Source organism: Lucilia cuprina, chromosome 5 (genome assembly GCF_022045245.1).
Source record: "Lucilia cuprina isolate Lc7/37 chromosome 5, ASM2204524v1, whole genome shotgun sequence".
Lineage (NCBI taxonomy): Eukaryota > Metazoa > Arthropoda > Insecta > Diptera > Calliphoridae > Lucilia > Lucilia cuprina.
In genome coordinates this window covers 15,173,783-15,200,217 of record NC_060953.1, presented here as the reverse complement: position 1 = coordinate 15,200,217, position 26,435 = coordinate 15,173,783, and the positions used below count along the sequence as shown (strand labels likewise).

General features: G+C 30.5%; 5 protein-coding genes across 5 annotated transcripts; 3 read left to right on the top strand and 2 right to left on the bottom strand.

Annotated features, from left to right (window-relative positions):
- The first annotated feature begins 5,122 nt into the window (after nt 1-5,122).
- On the top strand, nt 5,123-6,219 carry LOC111682426 (protein MLP2-like). The gene is made up of 2 exons (XM_023444384.2): nt 5,123-5,352; nt 5,412-6,219. Exons 1-2 carry the CDS (start codon nt 5,156-5,158, stop codon nt 6,028-6,030), a joined length of 816 nt encoding a protein of 271 aa, XP_023300152.2. The 5' UTR covers nt 5,123-5,155; the 3' UTR covers nt 6,031-6,219.
- A 3,263-nt stretch (nt 6,220-9,482) lies between these two features.
- Nucleotides 9,483-10,579, top strand: LOC111682427. The gene is made up of 3 exons (XM_046952025.1): nt 9,483-9,515; nt 9,671-9,818; nt 9,878-10,579. Exons 2-3 carry the CDS (start codon nt 9,718-9,720, stop codon nt 10,494-10,496), a joined length of 720 nt encoding a protein of 239 aa, XP_046807981.1. The 5' UTR covers nt 9,483-9,515; nt 9,671-9,717; the 3' UTR covers nt 10,497-10,579.
- Nucleotides 10,580-13,030: 2,451 nt separating this feature from the next.
- Nucleotides 13,031-14,004, bottom strand: LOC111688510. The gene is made up of 2 exons (XM_023451029.2): nt 13,789-14,004; nt 13,031-13,719 (listed from the first exon to the last, which is right to left on the bottom strand). The coding sequence occupies exons 1-2, from the start codon at nt 13,959-13,961 to the stop codon at nt 13,155-13,157; spliced, it is 738 nt and encodes a 245-aa protein (XP_023306797.2). The 5' UTR covers nt 13,962-14,004; the 3' UTR covers nt 13,031-13,154.
- A 2,129-nt stretch (nt 14,005-16,133) lies between these two features.
- Nucleotides 16,134-17,119, bottom strand: LOC111688506. Its single transcript, XM_023451024.2, has 2 exons — nt 16,878-17,119; nt 16,134-16,814 (listed from the first exon to the last, which is right to left on the bottom strand). The coding sequence occupies exons 1-2, from the start codon at nt 17,054-17,056 to the stop codon at nt 16,229-16,231; spliced, it is 765 nt and encodes a 254-aa protein (XP_023306792.2). The 5' UTR covers nt 17,057-17,119; the 3' UTR covers nt 16,134-16,228.
- Nucleotides 17,120-22,508: 5,389 nt separating this feature from the next.
- Nucleotides 22,509-25,145, top strand: LOC111688509. The gene is made up of 5 exons (XM_046951947.1): nt 22,509-22,793; nt 23,659-24,149; nt 24,214-24,580; nt 24,642-24,874; nt 24,986-25,145. The coding sequence occupies exons 1-4, from the start codon at nt 22,604-22,606 to the stop codon at nt 24,833-24,835; spliced, it is 1,242 nt and encodes a 413-aa protein (XP_046807903.1). The 5' UTR covers nt 22,509-22,603; the 3' UTR covers nt 24,836-24,874; nt 24,986-25,145.
- The last annotated feature ends 1,290 nt before the right edge of the window (nt 25,146-26,435 follow it).

The window sequence follows — 26,435 nt, the reverse complement described above, 5'->3', positions numbered from 1 at the left end:
ACATTTATGTATGTGTGGAACTAATTTTGCTTAGGTCCAGAAAAAATTATATTGAGTTTCGGTTGTGGACCTCGTACAGATGCCAAAAAAAATGGGGAGAAAGTTTTGTGTATTTAAAAACATTATACTGTCGAGCATTATTCCGACGTCAATATTTATAATGAACTAAATTCGTTTAAGTAATTTTCGAAGCAATGTTGATGACTATAAATCAGAATTATGATCAATATTAGTATTTTTCGGAAATGCTCTTATATGGGAGTTGTGACCAATTATGAACCAAATTGAAAAAGTTCGTATAATGATTTATGTGCATACATATAAATCTATGTAAAATTTTACCCCAATTGCTTTATTAATTAAGAAAATATGCGCGTTTAAGTGATTTTCGAAGTAGACCTTATATGGGAGCTATGAGCAATTGTGGACCGATTTTGCTGATTTTTAATGCCAAACTGCTTAGGAAAACAATTAATATTTTCAATGAATTTGATTGAATTTGATAGTTCTAACCTGAGAGTGTTTTGCATAGACAGACGACTTAGAATTTCACAAGGACACAAATTATATATATTTTGTTGGGTATTAAATTAATATTTCTTGATGTTATACACCACTGATGGTGCTGGAGGGTATTAAAATTGCCAAAAACCCTTTTAAAAGTTCTCACTTAATCCGTGATCTATATGCTTAATATCATGCTTATATGTTCAATATTATAGAAAATACAAAAGGTATCTTTTGAAAGTACCATCTATATATATAAAAATTAATGTATGTTTGTATGTCCGAACGCTATAGACTACTAAACGGCTGAACCAATTTGCTTGAAATTTTCACAGCATATTCCTGTATGTCTGGAATAGGTAATAGGCTACTTTTCATTTTGAATTTTCAAGTGGGCAAAGAGCCACGCCCACATTAAGAAAATAAAAAAATCGTATATTTGAGATATCTAATATAACAGTTAGAGTGCTCGAATTTTGTCGGAGACACTTTAATGTCAATATGATTATATGGGATAAAAAGTGGGCGGACCAGCGTTAGGGGGCGTGGCACCTCCCATATAAATTAAATACAAAAATTCATTTATCTTGGAAACTATAACAGTTAGAATCTTAAATTTTTGCACAAATAACTTCAACATCTATGTAATCATTTTGGGTAATAAATACAAAAATTCGTTTATCTTGAGACAGTTAAAGTCCTAAAATTTTGTCGGAGCCACTCTAGTGTCAATATGATTATTTAGGATAAAAATAAATTAAATAGAAAAATTCGTTTATATTTGAAACTATTACAGTTAGAAACTTATACAACTTATACAACTAAATTCTTAAAATTTTGCACCAAGAACTTCAATAAGAGCAAACTTTCATCTGAGGGGGGTTTGCATCGCCCATATAAATGAAATAGAAAAATTCGTATATCTGAGAATCTGTTAGAGATAGAATCATTAAATTTTACTTGAAGAATTTTTACATTCATCAGAAAATTTGGATTATAACGAGCGAACTTTTAATGGGGACTAAGAATAAATTACAAAATATTGTTTATCTAGGAAAATATAGAACTAGATTTATCAAATTTTGCTTATATTACTTTAATATTCATCTGAACATTTTGAGGATAAAGGGCGAACTTTAATCTGGGGAGCTTGAAGCCCCCACATGAATTAAATAACAAAAATAGTTATCTAGGAAACTATTAGAGCTAGAATCCTCAAATTTTATATGAATAACTTTAACATTCATGTGAACATTTAGCGGACGGGATTTTAGTGGGGGGCTTGGCACCACATACATGAATTAAATACAAAATTTCGTATATCTTGAAAACTGTTAGATAATTCAAATTATTCATTAATAGATAGAAATTGGCTTGGCATCTCTCATATGTAACATATGGTTAATCTTAAAAACTATTGTGGTTAGAATTTTCAAAATCGTTAAGTGTGTTTTTATTTATTCTCGAGGGTAAAAAAATATTTTATATCCCAAAGCATTAGAATAAGAATTATTCTTAAAGACTAAAGGTATATATTAAATTTTAGCAAGTAAGAAGTAAATTTATCATTAATGAATTATTTTACAAGTTAAATGAAATATATTGCCACCAAAATAAATTAAAATAAACCTTTAGAAAAAATTTTATAATTTAGTAACTAAATAAATATTTTTTTATTTTTTTTGATTATTATGTATTTCATTTCGATAGGGTAGCGAAGCACATCGGGTATTAGCTAGTTTTTTCTATAAAAAAAACACTTTTATAGGGTACTTTTATAATTATTTCTTGTGGAGAGTTTCATAGTACGTATGATGAATTAAACAATTAAATAAATAAAAATATCACTCATACGCAGGGAGGGATTTGATGTTTTTATACCCAGAATCAAAAATGGGGATTTATTGATTTTGTCATTCCGTTTGTAACACATTGAAAAATTGGTTATAGACCTACAAAAGTATATATATATTCTGGGTCCTTATTAAATTTTAAGACAATCTAGTCATGTATGTCCGTCTGTCTGTCTATTGAAAGCACGATAGAGTCCGAACAGAACAAGATAGATGATTAAAATTTTCCACAAATATTATCTATAAACTGTTTGGTATTGAAAGTGGCAATATCGATTCACGTTTTCGGATTACCCCCATACAAGTGGAACCCCAAAAAACAGGTTTAATGGGCACATCTGTTTCAAAAGTACCGATCCTCATACCAAATTTTATGAGGATCGGTTCATAATTGACCATACCCCCCATATAAGGCTGCCTTCAGAACATTTGTTTAATACTCATTACTGGCTTAAAAATACTAGTATAATAATAAAATTTGACATAGGTAAGTCTCTTATGATACAAAACCACTCTATTTTGATTGACCTTATCCACATATTAGGCCCCCTTCAGAAAATGACTTTAACTGGTTTAAAAATAGTAATGAAATTCGACAAACATAAGTATGAATGAAGCCAAAATCTCTCTACTAAACTTTATGTAGATCGGTATATAATAGACCCTACTCCCCATATAAATGCATTGAGCATCGGCCCATAAGAAAATTACTTTAACGATCTTTGCTAACTTAAAAATACGTGAACAGTTATGAAATTCTATATGAGAAACATTTATAGGAATATAAATCTTTCTACCGAATTTCATGCGGAAAGTATCGGGAAGTGATATTTGAATTAAAGATGTTTTGTATGAACCATAATTAATCTGAAAAAAATTTATGAAAAACGGTCAATTATTAACCACATATCTCATACTAGGTTCTCTTCGGTTTGATGGTGGGTATATGGGATAACACCCTCACTTGTTTATTTTTGATAAATAAAAAGTTGAACATGATTAAACTAAAAATAATTTTTGTTTTATTTTCGACAAGTTAATTAGAAACATATTTCTAAAAAGAGAAATATTTCAGTTAATTAATTTTCCTTTTCACTTTTATTAAAACATTCAGTTATTTCTTAAAAAAATACTTTCTCTAGAAAAATAATAAAAAAACAGAAAGTAATATTTTATAACCGAAACAAACATGGTGTTAAACTAGTTCTTGCCAACTGTTGTGTGTGACACAATTTTAATTTATTTTTTTTTTATCATGCAACAAGTAGTTTTACTTATATTGTTCTACTAATATTTGTCCCCAAGCAATTTTCCTGGTTTTATTTTCCTTACTGTTGTTGCATACTGCATGGCTGGTTAGCTGGCAGTGGGAATTTTAATAGATAGTTTTGGGTTTACATTTTATTGTGAAATATTTTTAAGATAGAACTTTAATATTTATTTTAACATTAGACCAGCTGCATGAGCTGTGAAAGGAGCATGATTATATTAAATATACCGGGGCTTTGAATCCAAATTACTTACTATATGCATGATCTAGAAATGAAATACGCTTTGTGAATTTAATTTAACGATTCATAAGTAGAAATAGATAAGCTCAATAATTGAATGTAGGAGCACTTTTGGAATCTTCATGTATATTCATGCATGTAAAGCAAGAGTGTTTTAATTATTGCGCCTAAATCTGAAAGCTTGCTCTCAGCATCTGATTGAAATTTTTCACTTTTTTACACTTTTGTAAAAACAATTTTTTAATCAGTAACGTCGCAAATAACCAATTGAAAAATTATTCATTTCGACTCTATCGTGTATATAACAGATGAATAGAAAGATAGATAAACAGAAGAATGAACCATAGCCAGTTTTGAAATGTTACGATCTCCAGTTTTATGATGGAGACTTTATATAGAAGTTAGACGTAGACCAATATTGTCCAATTTTAATACCAAGCAAACTGAATCAATTTGCAATTTTCCAAAAATAATTTAAGTGAATTGAGCAGTAAGCCAGACACACAGATAGACAGACAAATAGATATATAGACGGACAGGCAGACAGACAAACAGACGAACGGGCGGACATGGCTTCATCGTCGGTGGTGTGTCATAATGACCATAGACCTTATAAAACACTAAATTGTGTCATAATGCCTATGGTCATAACGACAATTTCAAAAGTGTCACAATGTCCAAGAGCAATGCGACAGAAAGTCAATGGATTTATCAGAAAAGGCTTATTTTGGCGAAGCCGTTATTCGAAATTTCCCAGAATTTGAAATCCCTGCAAACACTTTTTAAAAGGAAACCAAATCCAACTCCCGCAATAGGAGCTAGGCGAAATGATGAACCGATTTAACTGTTTTCGTTCTTGTACCAAAAGAAGAGCATGTACCAAATTTCATCAAATTATCTTGAAAATTGCGTACAAGGTTTACTTGGACAAGGTTTACACAGACAGACGGACAGAAAGTCAGTCAGTCAGACAGACGGACGGACATACATAGCTAACTTGACTCAGAAAGTGATTCTGAACATGTTGATATACTTAAAGATGGCTAGGAACAATATTTTTGCACAAACGCGTAATACACTTCCCACTATAGTGGTGTAGGGTATAAAAATCATCGCATAGTATAATACAACATATACACTCTTTTGGAAACATACATACATATTTCTTGTTTTCTCTTTTTAAACACAACAAAAAACTGATAAGAAATTTATTTACTCATCAAGACAACAGATCAAAAAAAAAAAAATAATAAACAGTAACACAACTGATCCAGACATCTTAAGATGCAGTTCCATATTCAGACAAACATTTGTACTTTAACCATTACTCTTTTCGTATTGTTCATCAATTTTCAGAAAGCAAATGGCGATGGTGATCACAACACATTTGAATCCACTTTTAATGGTGTGGCCAGTGAAATGAATTCACTAAAAAGCAAACTTATTAGTGCTAATTATGAACTAGAATCATTACACAATAAGTAAAACATTATATACGTTTTTAAAAATTTATTAAAATTTTTCAATATTTTTACTACAGATTACACTTGCAAACAGATATGGTTAATATGATCAGAACTGAAGTTGATCACAAGGCTGTTAAGGAAGATCAATGTGATACGAGTGAACTTTTCGATGAACTTGATAATAAATTGCGTAAAATAAAACAAAACTTTCACAAAGTTATCAATAATAATGATGACAAACATTTGGATAAAATGGATTCCATATTACAGAATGTAAAAGCCAGTAAGGGCTGCAATAACAATGATGATACTGCACAGTTGCATAAAATTAAAGCACATATATTGGAAAATTTGCAAAAGTTCAATCAATATATTGAAAGGTTAGAGGTATTGGAAAAAAGATTTGAACAATTTGAAAAGACGGATGAAAATGATACATCGATTATGACACATGCTAATAAACCTGATTTGGACAACATAATTAATCAAATAAATGCTAAGCTTTTATCACAAGAGAAAACATTGCTGCAATATGATGAACATTTAAATGAAATGAAAAATATTTCAGCAACTGTAGAATCACACTTAAAAGCTAGGAAAGAAAAATCCAAAAGAAGATGTACGAAAGATAAATGCGTGCTATATAAATTAATCGAAATGGACAAATCATTAAATATAACAAAACACGTATAATTATGTGCGTAAATGTAATTCGGGACACTTATATTTTTATACTTATAAATAATGTTATTAATCATCTCAATAATAGACATGGTATGACTTATTGTTAATTCTCTTATATCCTCATCAGATCAGTGAGCCATTAAGAATATTTAAAACAGTGATCTTTTTCTTTAAAATAAAATTATCTTATATTTAATATCGAATTTCTTTGCAATTCAAAACTGATCGAGAACTGAACTAGAACTGAACTAGAACTGAACTAGAACTGAACTATAACTGAACTAGAACTGAACTAGAACTGAAGCAAAACTGAACTAGAACTGAACTAGAACTGAACTAGAACTGAACTAGAACTAAACTAGAACTGAACTAGAACTGAACTAGAACTGAACTAGAACTGAACTAGAATTGATCTAGCACTGAACTAGAACTGAACTAGAACTGAACTAGAACTGAACTAGAACTGAACTAGAACTGAACTAGAACTGAACTAGAACTGAACTAGAACTGAACTAGAACTGAACTAGAACTGAACTAGAACTGAACTAGAACTGAACTAGAACTGAACTAGAACTGAACTAGAACTGAACTAGAACTGAACTAGAACTGAACTAGAACTGAACTAGAACTGAACTAGAACTGAACTAGAACTGAACTGGAACTGAATTCATCCTTAGCAAATAGCTCTATGTGCTTCTATAGACATACAAGGAGCATTCGAAAACACATTTACACGACGCAGATCTCTGAGACTTATTGAGTCTACTTTTAACGGATATATTATTAAGTTCTCTGAGGAAGTAAAATACTTAGGGATAAATACTTAGGGATAATTCATGACAAAACCCTAAATTGAAGCTCCCATGTTTCCAGCACTATCAACAAAGCCTTTAGGGCATTGTACGCCTGTCGAAGACTCTTTGGTAATACATGGGGTTTAAGACCGAAAATAATCTCATGGACTTTCAATATCATAATTCATAATATCCATTCTGAATTACACTGCCTTAGTCTGGTGCTGAAAAGTGGACCAGGCCACCACTCGGGCTTCTCTGGACAAACTTTATCGTCTCTATTACAGGAGCCATGAGATCTTGTCCTACATATGTCATTGGGGCTATTCGCCAACCTTTGAATATAGTTATTCGCCACCTTTGAATATAGTTATTAATGACATGTAAGGCAATTCGACTACCAGAAATCGCCAGTATATTCAAATTATTCATAAACGATCCATATATCCGCGTCCATGATTGTGGATCACTAACACTGGTTTTTGACCGTACCTTTGAGTGCTGATGAAGTATGATTCCACTGACGGGTTCAAACATACAAATGGTAATACTGGAGCAGGCATTTGTGGTCTTAACTTCCAGAAGGCAATCTCCATGGGAAAATATCCCTCAATATTACATGCGGAATTCTACGCCATCTTCATCTGTGCCAGAGAGTGCTGGAGGAGAAGGTTAAGGGGTCTGAGAATTTACATCATGGTAGACAGCTAAGCAGCACTCAAGGTCTTACTTTCGTATGAAGTTAGGTCATGTATTGTGATGGACTGTGTGTCCTCATTGAACGAACTGGATAAACACAACAAATTATCGATATGTTGGGTACCCGCCCATGAAGGTCATACGGGCAACGAACGGGCGGATGGCCCAGCAATTAGAGCCGCTTATCGCCCACTAATCGGCCCTGAACCATTCTTTGGTATTCCACAAGCCTACGTTAGACAAAGATGCGTATCGTGGGTAGAATCGGAATTAGCTCGCCACTGGAAAGCAACAACAGGGCTTAGACAGACTAGGCGCTCAATCACGCTTTTAAAAGGAAAATCCCAAAAGCTGTTATCGCTAAGCAGTAGTGATCTCAGAATACTAACGGGACTACTGACGGGAAACTGTTTCCTCAGATACCATCAAAGGAAACGACACATTGAAGCTATGCAGATTCTGTGGCTCTCACATATATTGTGCAATTGTCCAGCACTAAAGACTCGCCGGGAAAAAGTATTAGATGCTGCAACACCCCGAAAAATATTTTCAAATATTTAAAAGTCAAACCAGTTATTTTCTGACGTGAATTAAACTGTTTTGGTGATCCAACGGGCTGCACAAAAGATCCAAAAATAGGATCTCAGTAATTAAGGCTCTCTCTTTCTATATAAACTAATATAAATGTTTTACAATAAGAATTTTTATATTTTTTTTAACATTGAGTGTAAAAATTCATTCGCATTCGCAGAACTCATCTTGAGTCCAATGAATTATAAATAAAGTCAAGCTTAGTGCTTGATAATTTTCCGTTGTGTACTCTCTTTATATTCTCTTGATAATACATATACATATATGTATATAAAAATAATCTCACATACATAAAATATATTTATAAATGTAAATGATAATAAATGTATTACTTATCAATATTTATATTAATTAGAAAATATTATAAAAAATAATTTGTGAAGATAAGCATTAAATACACACACGCGTACATATAAAATGGGAATTTTTGCGATGTTATAAATATAAAATTTTTTTTATTATTACTTTAAAGCATGAAATGCAACTATTAAATACCCTACAACACTAAAGTGGGGAGGGTATTATACGTTTGTGCTGATGTTTGTAACACACAAAAATATTAGTGCAATACCCACCTTAAAGTATACCAATAAAAATCATTTTTTGAGTCGATTAAGACATGGCCGTCTGTCCGTCCGTTTGTCCGTCCGTCTGTCTGTCTGTCTGTCCGTCTGTCCGTCTGTCCGTCTGTCCGTCCGTCTGTCCGTCCGTCCGTCCGTCCGTCTGTCCGTATGTTCGTCCGTCTGTCCGTCCGGCTGGCTGTACATGTAAACCTTATGCGCAAGGTGCAGGCAGCAATTTTCAAGATAATTTGATGATTTGTACCAAACATGTTTTTTTGCACAGAGACGAAGACTATTGAAAATGGTTGAAATCGGTCCACTATTTCACTTAGCCCCCTTTATGCCATAATTACGTCAAATATTCTATTACCTCTAAAAATCTCTAAAAATTGGCACAAATAAGTTTTATATAAGTATAAATGATACTGCAGATTTTCGTAATGTCGGCCCTTATTTGACCCTAGCCCCCATACAAACCCCCCTTCAAAAAATGTCTTAAACGTCTAAAATTGACTTGTAACCATTTGTATCGCAATGAAACTCAACAATACTAACTGTTATTTAAAAATATATCCTTTTCCCAAATTTACCGAGAATCGGCCCATATTTGACCTATATAAAGCCTCATTTAAAAAATTTTGTTTTTTTATCAATAAATTGCTTAAATATTTTGGAATTAAGTTTCTTCATGAAAAATAAAAATTTTAAAAATATACTCATGGTGTAGGTCGGCCATGTCCGACTATACTTTCCTACTTGTTTTTTTTTAAATAAATGTTTAAATAAATATTTATTTAAAATGCAGAGCCTTTAAGCGTGGCATTATATTTAAAAATATACACTTTCTGTAGGGTTTCATATGGAAATTATATGTCTGTCTTATTCATTGAAATAATCAAAATTTCAAAATGAAACAAAAATCAGTTTAAACGCGAAATCTAATAGCTTTGATTAATTCTACAAAAATGTTTTTAAAATTAAAAAATTTCATATTTATTTTAGCCTTTATTGGTTATATTAAATTGGCCAAAACAGAAAATAATACAAATATGGATGTGAAAGAGAATCACAAAGAATTCTTCAACCAAATATTTACACTCAAAGAAATAGTGGCACAACTGGACACGGAAGTTGAACAATTGCATAAAGGGTAAGATTTCGAAATTCTTATACTATCTCAATGAGTATAAATATAATTTCTTCCAATAGTTTTAATCAACAAGCTGATATAATATTTGGTAACTGGCCCATGGACCCTACAGATGAAAGAGAATATGTTCCCGATATTCCAATTACTCAAAATGTAAAAATACAAGAATTTTACAACAATTTTAATAACAAATTATTAAATTTAAATAATGACACAGAAAATTTACTTAAAATCAATGACAATTTATTTTGGAACAAAACTAAAACGATAAACCAAATACTTGAAACTGCAACAAAATGTTCTATAAATAATGATATTAATCCTGCTACACAATATAGGATAACTAATATTATAGAAAAATTAGACAAACATATTAAAAGGTGTGATATTTTAAAAATGAAAATAGAGAATCTGAACAAGCAAGAAGAAGTTCTGGAGAAAAACTCTGAAATTATGTCGAGTATTATGTCGGAAATTAATGCAAAATTAGATTCACAGAATCAATATTTTGAAAATTTAGAAAAACAACTGCCCATAATACAAGAAGCTAGTAAAACTTTAGATGATTATATCATTCGTAAAAATGAACACGATAGTTATCGTCAGAGATGTTGGGAAACAGGAAATTGTCGCCATGGGCATCATGGAACGCATCATTCTCGACATTCTTATCATTAGGTTAAGTAATTTTTAATGTTAAATGAAATGTTATATCTAATGCAGTAAAGTTAAGAAAAAATATAATAAATATATAAAATTGTTATAATGCTTGTATAAAACTAAACTAAACTAAACTAAACTAAACTAAACTAAACTAAACTAAACTAAACTAAACTAAACTAAACTAAACTAAACTAAACTAAACTAAACTAAACTAAACTAAACTAAACTAAACTAAACTAAACTAAACTAAACTAAACTAAACTAAACTAAACTAAACTAAACTAAACTAAACTAAACTAAACTAAACTAAACTAAACTAAACTAAACTAAACTAAACTAAACTAAACTAAACTAAACTAAACTAAACTAAACTAAACTAAACTAAACTAAACTAAACTAAACTAAACTAAACTAAACTAAACTAAACTAAACTAAACTAAACTAAACTAAACTAAACTAAACTAAACTAAACTAAACTAAACTAAACTAAACTAAACTAAACTAAACTAAACTAAACTAAACTAAACTAAACTAAACTAAACTAAACTAAACTAAACTAAACTAAACTAAACTAAACTAAACTAAACTAAACTAAACTAAACTAAACTAAACTAAACTAAACTAAAACTGAACTAAACTAACTAAACTAAACTAAACTAAACTAAAACTAACTAAACTAAACTAAACTAAAACTAAACTAAACTAAACTAAACTAAACCTAACTAAACTAAACTGAACTAAACTGAACTAGAACTGAACTAGAACTGAACTAGAACTGAACTAGAACTGAACTAGAACTGAACTAGAACTGAACTAGAACTGAACTAGAACTGAACTAGAACTGAACTAGAACTGAACTAGAACTGAACTAGAACTGAACTAGAACTGAACTAGAACTGAACTAGAACTGAACTAGAACTGAACTAGAACTGAACTAGAAACTGAACTAAACTAGAACTGAACTAGAACTGAACAGAAAAAAAACTAGAAACTGAACTAGAACTGAACTAGAACTGAACTAGAACTGAACTAGAACTGAACTAGAACTAGAACTGAACTAGAACTGAACTAGAACTGAACTAGAACTGAACTAGAACTGAACTAGAACTGAACTAGAACTGAACTAGAACTGAACTAGAACTGAACTAGAACTGAACTAGAACTGAACTAGAACTGAACTAGAACTGAACTAGAACTGAACTAGAACTGAACTAGAACTGAACTAGAACTGAACTAGAACTGAACTAGAACTGAACTAGAACTGAACTAGAACTGAACTAGAACTGAACTAGAACTGAACTAGAACTGAACTAGAACTGAACTAAACTGAACTAGAACTGAACTAGAACTGAACTAGAACTGAACTAGAACTGAACTAGAACTGAACTAGAACTGAACTAGAACTGAACTAGAACTGAACTAGAACTGACTGAACTAGAACTGAACTAGAACTGAACTAGAACTGAACTAGAACTGAACTAGAACTGAACTAGAACTGAACTAGAACTGAACTAGAACTGAACTAGAACTGAACTAGAACTGAACTAGAACTGAACTAGAACTGAACTAGAACTGAACTAGAACTGAACTAGAACTGAACTAGAACTGAACTAGAACTGAACTAGAACTGAACTAGAACTGAACTAGAACTGAACTAGAACTGAACTAGAACTGAACTAGAACTGAACTAGAACTGAACTAGAACTGAACTAGAACTGAACTAGAACTGAACTAGAACTGAACTAGAACTGAACTAGAACTGAACTAGAACTGAACTAGAACTGAACTAGAACTGAACTAGAACTGAACTAGAACTGAACTAGAACTGAACTAGAACTGAACTAGAACTGAACTAGAACTGAACTAGAACTGAACTAGAACTGAACTAGAACTGAACTAGAACTGAACTAGAACTGAACTAGAACTGAACTAGAACTGAACTAGAACTGAACTAGAACTGAACTAGAACTGAACTAGAACTGAACTAGAACTGAACTAGAACTGAACTAGAACTGAACTAGAACTGAACTAGAACTGAACTAGAACTGAACTAGAACTGAACTAGAACTGAACTAGAACTGAACTAGAACTGAACTAGAACTGAACTAGAACTGAACTAGAACTGAACTAGAACTGAACTAGAACTGAACTAGAACTGAACTAGAACTGAACTAGAACTGAACTAGAACTGAACTAGAACTGAACTAGAACTGAACTAGAACTGAACTAGAACTGAACTAGAACTGAACTAGAACTGAACTAGAACTGAACTAGAACTGAACTAGAACTGAACTAGAACTGAACTAGAACTGAACTAGAACTGAACTAGAACTGAACTAGAACTGAACTAGAACTGAACTAGAACTGAACTAGAACTGAACTAGAACTGAACTAGAACTGAACTAGAACTGAACTAGAACTGAACTAGAACTGAACTAGAACTAAACTAGAACTGAACTAGAACTGAACTAGAACTAAACTAGAACTGAAAAAAAAACTGGAACTGAAGAAAGATTTAACTAAATGGACTCCTAAAGACCCAAAATATATATACTTTATATAGCTCCACCACCATGGAGGGCTTGAAAAATATATTTAAAAAAAAAACATTTTAAACCTAAAACTGAAATAAAGTAAACATTTACTATTTACAATTTTTATTTGAAATAATTTCTATTGCCTGGGTGTATGTCGGTATCGCCAGTGTCTCCAGCTTCCTAGATTACGTATTTTATTCGAAAAATTATTTATATCTGGTAATTCTCTTTGATATTTTACAAATTTTTCTTCATTTTTCAATAATTTGTCTTTAATTTCTGTTAATAACTTCATTTGATTTTCATTAAATTCATGAAATTTCTTTTGTTGTAATGTCAGCTTTTCTTCCAAAAATTCAAAATGACTTAATTGTTCATCAATATTATTGATTTTTATATCTATTTGAGTTAAAAGAGTTTCTGTAGGTGATGCAATTAATTGAGGATTTTTCACTTGGCATTCATTCTGTATATTTCGATTGTTTAAAATTGCATATAAATGTTGACTTTGATTTCTATGACTGTCTGCTAATTTTGTTAGAAGTTTATCATTAAACTGTACATATTTGCTAAGAGTTTCATTAGAGTAATATATTATATCTTCGCACACATCTTCGCTATATTGCATGGGTTCAATGCCAGTGTCATTTTTATGACATGTAGCAACTATTTCCTCTAAACCATTGATCTGTTGCAAATGTCTGTAAAAAGTTAATCAAAATTTTCTAAAATATAAAATATTAATCAAAATGTAAAATGTATGTAAAAACCTTTTATTTAAAATATCCACAGATGTTTTTAAATGTTCAAGTCGCTCTTTTGTATCGTAAACATCGGCAAATAATTTATTTTGCAATGAAGTAAATTCATTTGTTAAAATTTCATCACTTTTAACGAGAAAGATGTTAGAAATGATAATTAAATAAATTATTTGCAATTTCATTATTGGGATTTTATATTTTTAAAGGTTACAAGTTGAATTTAAAATTGATACTAAGCATCTGAATAAAATATTTTTAATATTATTTGCAGTTGATAATAATGTTTTTATACCCTACACCATTTTAGTAGGGATAGTGTTATGCTCAGAATCACTTTATGAGTACGTCTGTCCGTCTTTGAGTTTATCAAAACCTTGTGTGCATACTCAAGGTTTATGCAACATGGCATGTTGTATAAATAACTTCAATGTCGATTATGTTATTCTCAGAATCACTTTATAAGTCCCTCTGTTCGTCTTTGTGTTTATCAGAACCTTGTGCGCATGCTCCTTTAGAAAATGACTTGAATATCATCATGACATGTTGCATAAATAACTTCAAAGTAGACGTAAATATCTCTACCAAAACATGTAAAGAAAGGCCGATATTAACCCATATAACACCTCTGTTAGAAAAGACCTATTTTTGTCAACAAATTGTAAAAATCTAAATGAACGTTAAAATACAATATCGAAACAACATTTTCGTTCTTATTACAAAATTTTAAATTTATTTGTTGTTTTCAATATATTTGTAAGAATGAAAATGTTTTTTTTTCGCATTTAGAGAAACCGACAGTAAATTCCATATTTTTAACATAGTCACTAGTGTATTGTATCATTTGAACGACCATGGCCGACTATACATTCATATTTGTTTTTTTGACATATTTGCTGTGACTAAATTGTTCTAGGGAATTTACAGAGATTAAATAAATATGAGGTATACATACAAGAATTATTCATAATAATTTATTAAAATTAATTATCAATGGTTTATAAAACTAATTTTGTACGAAAACTTGTTTTATAAACTCTACTAGTTTTTTTTTACCTGTCTGTTGAAAGGTCACACAATAGAAGCTAAAGGGATACAAATTTTGACAGTTAGTGTTTATTGAAAATAAGCAACATCTTTCTACGATATCAGGTAATAACTTATGGACCACGAAATACAGTTAATATATGTCTGTCTGAACCTATCTCTATTTTTATTCACTCCACCACCACTTTCATGACAGAGCAGGCGCGGATCCAGAGGGGGAAGGGAAATTCAACCTCTCCCCCAAAACGAAAAATTTTAATACAAACTATCAAAGTGAGGAAAAAATAAGGAAAAAATTGTGAAATCAATCATCTATTTCTCTCATACACAAAATTAAAAGTTTCCCAAAAAAAGGTTTTCCTGTGTGACCGGCCCTTATTGATTTGTGTAGAACAATATTTTATATATTCTGAATTTTCTTAAATCTTTTACACATATGCAAATTATTAAATATCGCTAAAGCATATCTTAGGGCGCTATAAAATATATAAAAGAAAATGGTGTTTGTAATGTTCAATAAATCTTGCAATTGTAACAGATTTAAGCTGTCTAACTACTAAGTTTTTTTTATTTAAAAATGAGAAAACTTACTTCTACAAATATTTGATCAATTAAAACAGTATTAATATAAAAGTAGCTGGTGGAGGGTATTTAAGATTCGGCCGAGTATAGCACTCTAACTTGTTAAACATCATTAAAGCTCCTATATATAGATGTATATTACTGTATGTAAATTTATCTTGAATAACTCCCTGAAATGTATCGGAATCAACACAAACTTATGCATGTATAAAAGAAATCATATTACCAAAGTAGATCTGTATCGGTTCACAAATTGGTCATATATTCTATATAAGGCCCAATTCTGAAAACCCTTATGAAATAAATGCACCTGGATAAAACTCGACACAAACATGTTTTTTGTATATAAATCACTCTATAACATACGCCTATGTTTGATCCCATATAAGGTCCACTTCCAACAATCATTTGAATGACTACGATTCATTGATAAATAAAGCTATCGTAATTAAATTCGACTTGATATAAAATCAGCACTCGAACTTGTTTAGAGATCAGTCCGTAAATAAAAGAGAAGGCTTTCTAAAATTTACCTTAAATTTACGACACATAATTTAAGGAAGGGTATATAAAATTCAGCATAGCCGAGTATAATATTCTTTAATATTCATTCTGAGTTTGTATTCCATTTGCAAGAATATTTGTTATCAAAATAATTTATTTATTAAAAAAATTATTTCTTAAAAAACTCTATAATAATAATTATATTAAAAACAAACGAGCATATGTAGAAGATTTAATTTATATATACATACACTTTATTCCTAATTCTATATATACACACACATAAATACATATATAATAAACTTGATTATAAGTTTTCTTATCTCAATGATGTTATATTGGCAGAACTTAAACCTAAAATCACTTCCATGGGCAATTTGGGGCGTGGACTCGATATAACTTGTTTAACATTATTCTTAAGTTCTTTGAGACTGGTCAATTCTTGACCGAACTTATCAAATTGCTGTTGATTTTTAGACAATTTCTCATTGATTTCTTGTAAAATTTTCATTTGATTTTCTACAAATTTATCAAATTTGCTTTGTTGTAAATTCAATTGTGTCTCGAATGTTTCCAATTTAGCAAACTTTTTCTCAAACGTATTCATCTTTTCACTTAGTTCAGTTAGTGTTTCGGACATAAGCGTCACATCTGCAGAGCTATCGCTTCTAGAGCCACAATTTCTATTTGATTTCTGCTTCAACAATATCGCATCTAAACGCATACTCTGCTCATCTTGTATCTCGTCCAATTTTGTCATTATACGACTTTCAAAGGCATTATACTTTCTAAAGGTAGTATTAAACATGCCAGTGATTGTATCACAAACGTCACCACTTTCATTAGAATCCTCTAAAAGAAATTTGGTTTGCAAACTTTTAAGAATTTCCATTTGATTGGTATATCTGAAAATTCAATTAATTTGGTAAATATATAAATCTCTTCAAGTCCTTAAGTATTTCACAAACCTTTTACTTAAGACTTCTACGGAAATTTGCAGATTATCTACTCCTTCCTTTAGAAGAAAAACGTCGGCAAATAATTGATTGCGCAGTTTTAATTCGTCCGGTTGAGCTTCATTTGCTCTTGCTGCATTTATATTTAAGGTCAACATAAGACCCACAACTAGTATTAAAATCGATTTCATTATTTTGTTTATTTTATTGCGATCACTTGTTGAAAATGTTTGCCTGTCTTCGTACAATTTTATACTGATCATAAGTTGATGGAAAAGACTTAAATGCTCTTAAAAATAAAGGAAAATAATTATACCCTACACCATATGCGGAGGGTCTCATGCGTTTGTGCTGATATTTACAACACCCAAAAATATTGATCTAATTCAGTTCCAGTTCAGTCTTAGTTCAGTTCTAGTTCAGTTTTAGTTCAGTTCTAGTTCAGTTCTAGTTCAGTTCTAGTTCAGTTCTAGTTCAGTTCTAGTTCAGTTCTAGTTCAGTTCTAGTTCAGTTCTAGTTCAGTTCTAGTTCAGTTCTAGTTCAGTTCTAGTTCAGTTCTAGTTCAGTTCTAGTTCAGTTCTAGTTCAGTTCTAGTTCAGTTCTAGTTCAGTTCTAGTTCAGTTCTAGTTCAGTTCTAGTTCTGTTCTATTTCAGAATAGTTCAATTTTAGTCGAGTTCAGCATTTAATATTTGTAATTATTGTAGGGTATTATATGGTCGGTCATGTCCAATTATAGTTTTTGCATGTTTTGAATTTATTTTCTCATTTTCAAACAATGTCTGACGTATTTAAAAGTAAAGATTGTAATACGAACTATCATCAACTAAACTTACAACAAAAAATATTTTAAATATTACTCTTTCTAATCTTAAATTTATTTATGTTTAAGATTTCGATTGATATTTAGAACTTATAAGTCATTGACACAAATTTACTTATAGTGCATATAAATTTCGTTGTGGCCTGAAATATATTTCGGGTATTTTTAATACATATTTACTGATAATTTAAAAAACTTTATTATCAAACTAATAAACACACAAAAGCATATTTTAAAGAAAAATCCCCATTTAATTCTTGGAATAAGTGAACATCAATATCAAAGCTCAGAGAATAATGGCGTAAAAAAATATATAATTTTAAAAATTATTCACAAGATGCTGTTTCGAATTTTACCTACTATAATGTTACAAGAAAGAATTTAGTGATAGGAGTGTTTATTAGCCAATTATGAACTTTCCAGTTATTTTCTTAAGTGGACCTTGACCTCAAATGAGTCACAATCATTGTGACAGTTTCATTAAAATTTATATAGTTTTGCCTACATTTTGAATAATGAGCTAAAAATCCGGATCCGGGTATATGGGGGCTAGTTGAAATAATTTACCAATTGAAACCAGACAGACCAGACCAGACAGACAGACGGACATAGCTTTCTTTAATTATTATTTTTTCCACGAATTTTTTATTAAAATTGTAAATGAAGTGAGATGCAATAAAATAAAATCATTCAAATAAATTAATTTTCGACATCTGATTCATTTGACTGACAGTTTAAAAGTCACTAATGCCACATTTTAATTTTTTTTATAAAATAAATTGTCTGATAAAATTTCAGCTGTCAGTCTTGTTATTTTATTTTGATTAAAGGCTAAATTCAAATATAAGCAAATCGACAATATGTGAGGGCTTTTAGCCTAAATTTGTTATATATAAAGTTAGGTGAAATTTAGTAATATTTTAAAGTCAAAGATTTAATTTATCTGTTAAACAAACTTTAAGTTCAATTTCATTTAACTTGAACCTGTTTTTTTAATTAGCAATTTTTAGGAATTATACGAAATGTCTTCATTACATTAACAATCGTTACAAAGACTTTTGTATGCATTTCTACGAAGTGCAAAATCCACCTAAGAATTTTAAACAATTAAAAAATTAAAGTCGGTCGAGGCCGACCATATAATACCCTACACCTTTTACTAAAATACAATGTGATTTAGTTGCCATAATAAAGCATTTAAGTTGATTTGTACCTTGCCCCAGATATATATACTTAAACAGTTTTTTGTTTAATAAAATTGTGGACATTTAAGTGAAATTTTGATGGGGGCTTTTTATAGGAGCTAGGGTCATATGAGGACCAATTATTATAGAATTCGTGAGGGTCATCAAGTCTAGTATAGAACTTGATTTTTGCAGCTTTTTTCGAGATATGAGTATATTAGAAATAATTATGAACTTAAAAGCCATATTCGGCGAGTTCAGTTGTATGGTTGCTAGATGAAATAATGGATCGTTGTAACCATTTTCATAAACTTTATTCACGGTATCATGGATGAACCTGTGACAAATTTCATTGAATTATCTCTAAAATTGCGACCTGTAGTTTGATTAAAAGGGTTACAAGCCCTATTTGGGGGTTCAGTTGTATGGGGGCTAGGTGAAATAATGGACCGATGTTATATATTTTAATAGACTTTATCTACGGTACCATAAAAGATCATGTGCGAAATTTCATTGAATTATCTCCAAAATTGCGACCTGCGAGTTGTAAAGGTTTACAAGCCCTATTGGAGGGTTAAGTAGGAATAATAGAAGATCATGTACCAAATTTCATTGAATTATCTTCAAAATTGCGATCTGTAGTTTGTTTACAAGGTTCACATGGACAGACAGACAGACAGACAGACAGACAGATGGACGTACGGACGGATGGACGGACATAGCTAAATCGACTCAGAAAATGATTCTGCATAGATTGGTATACTTTAAGCACAAACCCAAATATCGCAGTTATAATTTGTAAAAATTATTTTGAAATTTTCGATCAGTTGCATGCACACAAAGTTTAAGCCGATGGAAAGAAGGACATAGCTTTATCGAATCAATAATTTGTGGACCGAATTTTTTTGAGTATTATAAACATACTAGTGTTTATTAATGAAGAATTTACATTTAAGACTTCTGCTTAAGGAGGCTTTTTATGGGTGATGGGGTCAGTATGCCTCGATCATTACAAAAATCGACAATTACAATTATATCAAATCAATTCATTTCCGGGGAGGTTCGATTAAATCGATTTAGGAAGTTATACTTTAAGGTAGATGTAGGACCAATATTTTTGGGTGTTACAAACATCATTACCAGGGCAAGGATATTCATGCACTAAAAAACAAAACATAAGCGCTTTTAAAATGCATTAAAAAATCGGAAAATATGCACTAAACATGTGGAAAATATGCACCAACATATATTTCACTGTGAAGGTACATATTAACAGATATTCAGATCTTAGGTTTTTGACAACAAATATACACATTTTTAAGGACTGCTTTATGTACTGAATATTTCATAGAACCTAGTATTTTGTTGTTAAATCTAAATATGTTATAAAAATATGAAATACACAGAAAACAAAATCATTTGTTTTAGAAAAATTAAGAAATATGCAAAATATATGCAATTTAAAGCAAAGTGTGCAATTTATATATTTATAACTAAATATGCAAAAATAGGCAATAACAAATCGATGCCATTTTGTAGCAAAATCGAAAAGAATACTAGTTAAAAGTTATTTTGCGTTACTGATTACAAATATGCATTTGCATAGAAATCCCTGTCCTGATCGTTACAAACTCATAATACCCTATCCACTATAGTAATGTAAATTAAATATCAATTATATGTATATACAATCAAATTATTCATACTGCGAATTCGTTTCAAAATTTGTTTTTTTCGAAATTGGAAAAAATAACCGAAAGGAACAAAAATTATATTTTTGTGAATCTCCACGATTTTGAGATAATTTTAACAGATTTAAAATTTATTCGAACATTATTTCGAAATTAGAAAATGTAAGAAATTGACCTCGAATAGAACTAAAATTATATTTTTGTAAATATCCCAATTTTGAGATTATTTTAACAGCTTCAAAATTTTTTCGAACATTACTTCGAATTTTCGAACATAATTTTTAAAATTCCAACATAGCATTGTAGTGTCATCAAGTGCACTCCAAACTGGCAAATTTCAAACAATTCGGGCCACCAGAACTGGTTTTAATGGCTCTAAAAATCTTTCGAACTTAAGTTCGAATTTTCAAAAATTTTATTTTTAGTTTTTATGACGCAGAGATTATTTTAAGACCATCAACAATTTTTCGAACATAACTTCGAATTTTCGAATATAATTTCTAATATTCGAATATAATATTGTATTGTCATTGACTGTACTCATAACCGCCAAATTTCAGAAAATTCGGGAATTGATCTTAAAACAAATTTCTCCAATTAATTCGTGGTTCGTCTGCGTAAGAAATAAAAATAAACTTATCGCACAGTTCGTGACGAATTTCGTCATACACACTGATTGTGCGTATTTTCATATTCTTTAGTGTGTTCTATATCTACTGGTTCCGAAAAATTCGTCGTTCGTCCCAATTAATTTAAAATTCTCTATAATAAAGTAAATTGTAAATTTTTGTTTGGAAACAGTCTTTAGATTAAGAGAAATTCTCTTGAAATTAAAATAGAGAGTCAGTTTGTTCAATATTTCAAATTAAAATGCACATTGCTCACATATTCTACTTCTCAATTATTGATCAAGTTCTCTTCAAATAAAATTCTTATCAACAAATAAAAACAAGTAGGAAAGTATAGTCGGGCTTGGCTGACCATATAATACCCTACACGATGAGTATATTTTTAAAATTTCTATTTTTTATGAAAAAAAAAACTTTTATGTTGAATATTACCATAATTCCAAAGTATTTAGGAATTTATTGAAAAAAAACTAAAATTTCTAAATGAGTCTTTATATAGGTCAAATATGGGCCGATCCTCGGAAAATTTCGGAAAAGGATATAATTTTAAATAACAGTTATTTTTGTTGAGTTTCATTGCGAAGTCAATTTTAGACGTTTAAGACATTTTTTGAGGGGGGTTTGTATGGGGGCTAGGGTCAAATAAGGGCTGATCCTTACGAAAGTCTGCCGTGTCATTTATACTTATGTAAAACTTATTTGTGCCAATTTTTAGAGAGATAATAGAATATTTGACGTAATTGTGTCATAAAAAGTTCAAATCGGGAGATACGGTTGTATGGACCGATTTCAACCATTTTCAATAGAATACGTCCCTGTGCCAAAAAACATGATTGGTCCAAATTTCATCAAATTATCTTGAAAATTTCGGCCTGTACCTTGCGCACAAGGTTTACATGGCCAGCCAGCCGGACAGACGGACGGACGGACATGTCTTAAACGACTCAAAAAATAATTCTGAATCGATCGGTATACTTTAAGGTGGGTATTAAACGAATATTTTTGTATATTACAAACATCAGCACAAACGTATAATACCCTCCCCACTATAGTGGTGTAGCGTATAATTAACACACATTTGGGTTCAAGACAAAATTGTAAACAACAATTCAACAATTTGATAAGAAGTTGCCGGTACTTACTCGTATTATACATATGTTGTCAATTATTGTTTATTTGTGAGAGCAGATAAAACTATAAGTCTCACTTTAAGAGTACAAGTATGTACTCTCACAGTTAGAAGGAATGAGTCATTTGCAATCGATCAAATACATTGATATTTATAGTAGAGAAAAAATGTATCTAAATGTTTTTCTTTAGTTGTCTAATAGCTAAACATTGGTTTGGTTGTCCTAAACAATAACTTTTCTAAAACAGAAATAAATAAAAGAAAATCCAAACAAACAAATAAGTATGACGGATATAGCAAATAATACAAATAATGTACCGGCGTGGGTAGAAGCAAAATTATTCGAAAATGTTTTAAAAGAAAATGTAGAAAATTTTAAAGAAATTAAAGAATTTAAAGCTTATGCCGGTCTGGCACCTGGTGAAAATTATTCAACTATAATGACAAGAATTGAAATTCTTATCGAATTGGAAGGTGATAACTATTTTTTTAATAATTGTTAAGTATAAAGTAATCGTTATCATAATAAGTATTTGAAAATAGAGCTTTAGATGTAGTCAGTTAAAGTTGATAAAAAATTGTATAAAATAACAAGTAGTAAAGTATAGTCGGTCATGACCGACCATATAATACCCTACACCATGAGTATATTTTTAAAATTTTCACTTTTTATAAAAAAACTTTTATGTTGAATATTATTCCAAAATATTTAAGCAATTTATTGATAAAAAAAACTAAAATTTCTAAATGAGGCTTTATATAGGTCAAATATGGGCCGATCCTCGGGAAATTTTGGAAAAGGATATATTTTTAAATAACAGTTAGTTCTGTTGAGTTTCATTGTGATACAAATGGTTACAAGTCAATTTTAGACGTTTAAGACATTTTTTGAAGGGGGGTTTTTATGGGGGCTAGGGTCAAATAAGGCCCGAAAATCTGCAGTGTCATTTATACTTATGTAAAACTTATTTGTGCTTGGTCCAAATTTCATCAAATTATCTTCAAAATTTCGGCCTGTACCTTGCGCACAAGTTTTACATGGCCAGCCGGACAGACGGACGGACGGACATATCTTAATCGACTCAAAAAATGATTCTGAATCGATCGGTATACTTTAAGGTGGGAATTGGACCAATATTTTTGTATGTTACAAACATCAGCACAAACGTATAATACCCTCCCCACTATAGTGGTGTAGAGTATAACCAACATTCAAAATTATTACTCAAATTTATTAGTGCTGTGCAAAAAGTATTTTCTTTAAGAGTTTACATGAAGATCCTTAATATATAATAAATAATTTCTACTTTCTCTCTCTCTCTCTCTCTCTCTTTTGTAGACAGTTCCACTGATACCAAGTTCTTTATGCTAAAAACGGAACATGAATCTAAACTTTACAAAGAGCTAGTCAAGGGTATGGACTGTTTTGGTCAGGAACCCAAGGTCTATGAACAACTTATACCAGCTTTTGAAAAACTCTATCATAATGTCGGACAACACATAAAATTTGGTGCTAAATACTATAAACTGCCCACCGCGAAAGGACATCTGTTATTGGAAGATTTATGCAGGCGTGGCTTTAAGAATGCCAATCGTTTGGATTGTCTAGATATGAAACATGCTAAAATGACACTAAAGAAACTAGCCCAGTGGCATGCGGCATCAGCGGTTCATAAAGAAAATATAGGATCATATGGAGAAATTTATAGAACTGCTACGTATCACGATATAGGACGTAAAGGAATGAGTGTGTTCTTTGAGGGCATGATCAAATATCTGCTAAAATGTTTACATTTATATGACAATCCTGAATTGTATAAAGAGAAAGTGGTTGGTAAAACTGTTTTTCCTTAAAATTAACTTTTCTAAAGTATCTTAATCAAATCACTTGCAGGAAAAACTCTTAAACATTATAATGGATGAAATTTTCAAAGCTGTTAAAATAGATGAAAATGATTTTAATGTTCTCAATCATGCTGATTTATGGACTAATAATATTATGTTTCAATACTCACCAGATGGTGAATTAATGGACACTTATTTTGTGGATTATGCTTTTCCTAAATATGGTTCTCCTGCCCAGGATTTAATATATTTTATAATATCTTCATTACAAGTTGATATTAAGATCAAACAATTTGATCATTTGATACAGTATTATCATGAAAATCTTGTTGAAAATCTTCAATTATTAAAGTATACCAAGAAAGTGCCCTCACTAAAGGATATTCATATAATGTTGCATAAATATGGCATTTGGGGTAAGTTAATATACTTAGTAAATCCTTGAAATAATTAAGTTTTTCTTTTCAAACCCCTTAGGTTTTGCTACCGCTGTAGGTGTAATGGCTGTGGCTTTGGTTGACTCTTCCGAAATGTCTACATTTGATAATTTTTTGGGTGAAACTAATGACGGTGACACCTTTAAATTGTTGATGTTCACCAATAAACGTTATCATAAGCATATGAATGCTGTTTTACCCTGGCTGCTAAATAGAGGTTCATTAGATTTTTAAACTATATATAATATATACCCAGCAAAAACTAATTAATGAGTACTTACCTATCCACATACATATCAATGACTACTAACTATTTACGTCTGGATTACATAGAAGTAGTTTAACAATGTGTTACTAATAATGTGTTATTTAAATACTTTCTAAGTCATTAGTTCTCTTGCCTATGAAGCATTAGAAGCAATATACTTACTACTTTTTCTAATAACTTGTAAGAACTTACTTCCAACGACATCACTTATTAATCAGACCCCTAAAATACCCCTAAAAGAGCAATATTTATATTCTAAATATATAAAAATCAATATATGTTTGTTTGTATCTTAAAGGAGGCTAAACTACTGAACCGATTTTCTTAAAATTCACTGTGTGTTCCCCTATAATTTGAAATTTCAAGTGGGCGAGATGCCACACCCATATTAAGAAAATTAATTCCGTATATTTGAGATAATATAAGAGTTAGAGTCCTGAAATGTTGTCGTAGCGACTTTAGTGCCAATATGATTATTTAAGACAAAAAGTGGGCGGATTACCATTAGGGGGCGTGTCACCTCCCATATAAATGAAATACAAAAATTCAATAATCTTGGAAACTCTTACAGTTAGAATCTTAAAAATTTACACGAATAACTTTAACATCCTTGTTAACATTTTGGAAAATAAATTGACGGACTCACATGAGGGGAGCGGCACTTCCCATATTAATAAAATACAAAAATTCGTTTATCTGGGAAACTAATTAAAATAAATTCTTCGAATTTTACACCAAGAACTTCAATATTCATCTGAACATTTTGCAGAAAAAGGAGCGAACTTTCATCATGGGGGGCTTGGAGCCCCCATTTTAATTAAATAGAAAAATTCGTATATCTGAGAAACTATTAGAATCTGCAAATTTTAATTGAAGAACTTTGATATTCATGTCAACATTCACAGAACAAGGACTATCAAAGGGTAGGGGGTGGTTTGTCTCTCATATGAATTAAATACAAAATTTAATTTATCTGGGAAACTAACAGAACATGATTCTTTAAATTTCCCAAGAAGAACTTTATTATATATCTAAACATTTTTGAGAATAAAGTGCTCACTGTGAGTCCCGATATGAATTCAGAAAAATTCGTATATCTCAGAAACTATTAGAGCTCGGATTTTCAAATTCTACATGAAGAACTTTGACATTCATATGAAAATTTTGAGAATAACAGTCGGATTTTCAAGATGTTTTGACACTTCCTATATGAATCAAATATAAAATTTCGTTTATCTAAGAAACGATAAGATTTTTAAATTTTTTATAAAAATTTACCGAATTGTAACAAATTATACATCTGGAAAACTATTACAGTTAGAATCTTTAATATTATTAAACGGGTTTTTTTCTTTATTTGGCTTTTAGTGTAGCAAAGCATACTGGATATAGCTAGTTTCAAAATATTGCAAACGAAATGAATAAATCACTTGCTAGATAAGTTTTATCCTCTCTCGTGGACCATTTTTTTAATACTTCTCAAACGATGCCGTTCTTGCTTCAGATCAATGTAATCCAACTATTTTTAAAAGAAAGGACAATACTTTGTCGACTGGAATCATCGGC

Excerpts from the sequence above, each read along its gene's own strand:
- LOC111682426 (XM_023444384.2), top strand. The coding sequence starts at position 5,156 with ATGCAGTTCCATATTCAGACAAACATTTGTACTTTAACCATTACTCTT. Across the intron at positions 5,353-5,411 it reads CTAGAATCATTACACAATAA|ATTACACTTGCAAACAGATA; the intron begins GTAAAACATTAT and ends TTTTTACTACAG.
- LOC111682427 (XM_046952025.1), top strand. The coding sequence starts at position 9,718 with ATGGATGTGAAAGAGAATCACAAAGAATTCTTCAACCAAATATTTACA. Across the intron at positions 9,819-9,877 it reads GTTGAACAATTGCATAAAGG|TTTTAATCAACAAGCTGATA; the intron begins GTAAGATTTCGA and ends TTCTTCCAATAG.
- LOC111688510 (XM_023451029.2), bottom strand. The coding sequence starts at position 13,961 with ATGAAATTGCAAATAATTTATTTAATTATCATTTCTAACATCTTTCTC. Across the intron at positions 13,720-13,788 it reads GTGGATATTTTAAATAAAAG|ACATTTGCAACAGATCAATG; the intron begins GTTTTTACATAC and ends AACTTTTTACAG.
- LOC111688506 (XM_023451024.2), bottom strand. The coding sequence starts at position 17,056 with ATGAAATCGATTTTAATACTAGTTGTGGGTCTTATGTTGACCTTAAAT. Across the intron at positions 16,815-16,877 it reads GTAGAAGTCTTAAGTAAAAG|ATATACCAATCAAATGGAAA; the intron begins GTTTGTGAAATA and ends TTGAATTTTCAG.
- LOC111688509 (XM_046951947.1), top strand. The coding sequence starts at position 22,604 with ATGACGGATATAGCAAATAATACAAATAATGTACCGGCGTGGGTAGAA. Across the intron at positions 22,794-23,658 it reads AATTCTTATCGAATTGGAAG|ACAGTTCCACTGATACCAAG; the intron begins GTGATAACTATT and ends TCTCTTTTGTAG. Across the intron at positions 24,150-24,213 it reads AATTGTATAAAGAGAAAGTG|GAAAAACTCTTAAACATTAT; the intron begins GTTGGTAAAACT and ends AATCACTTGCAG.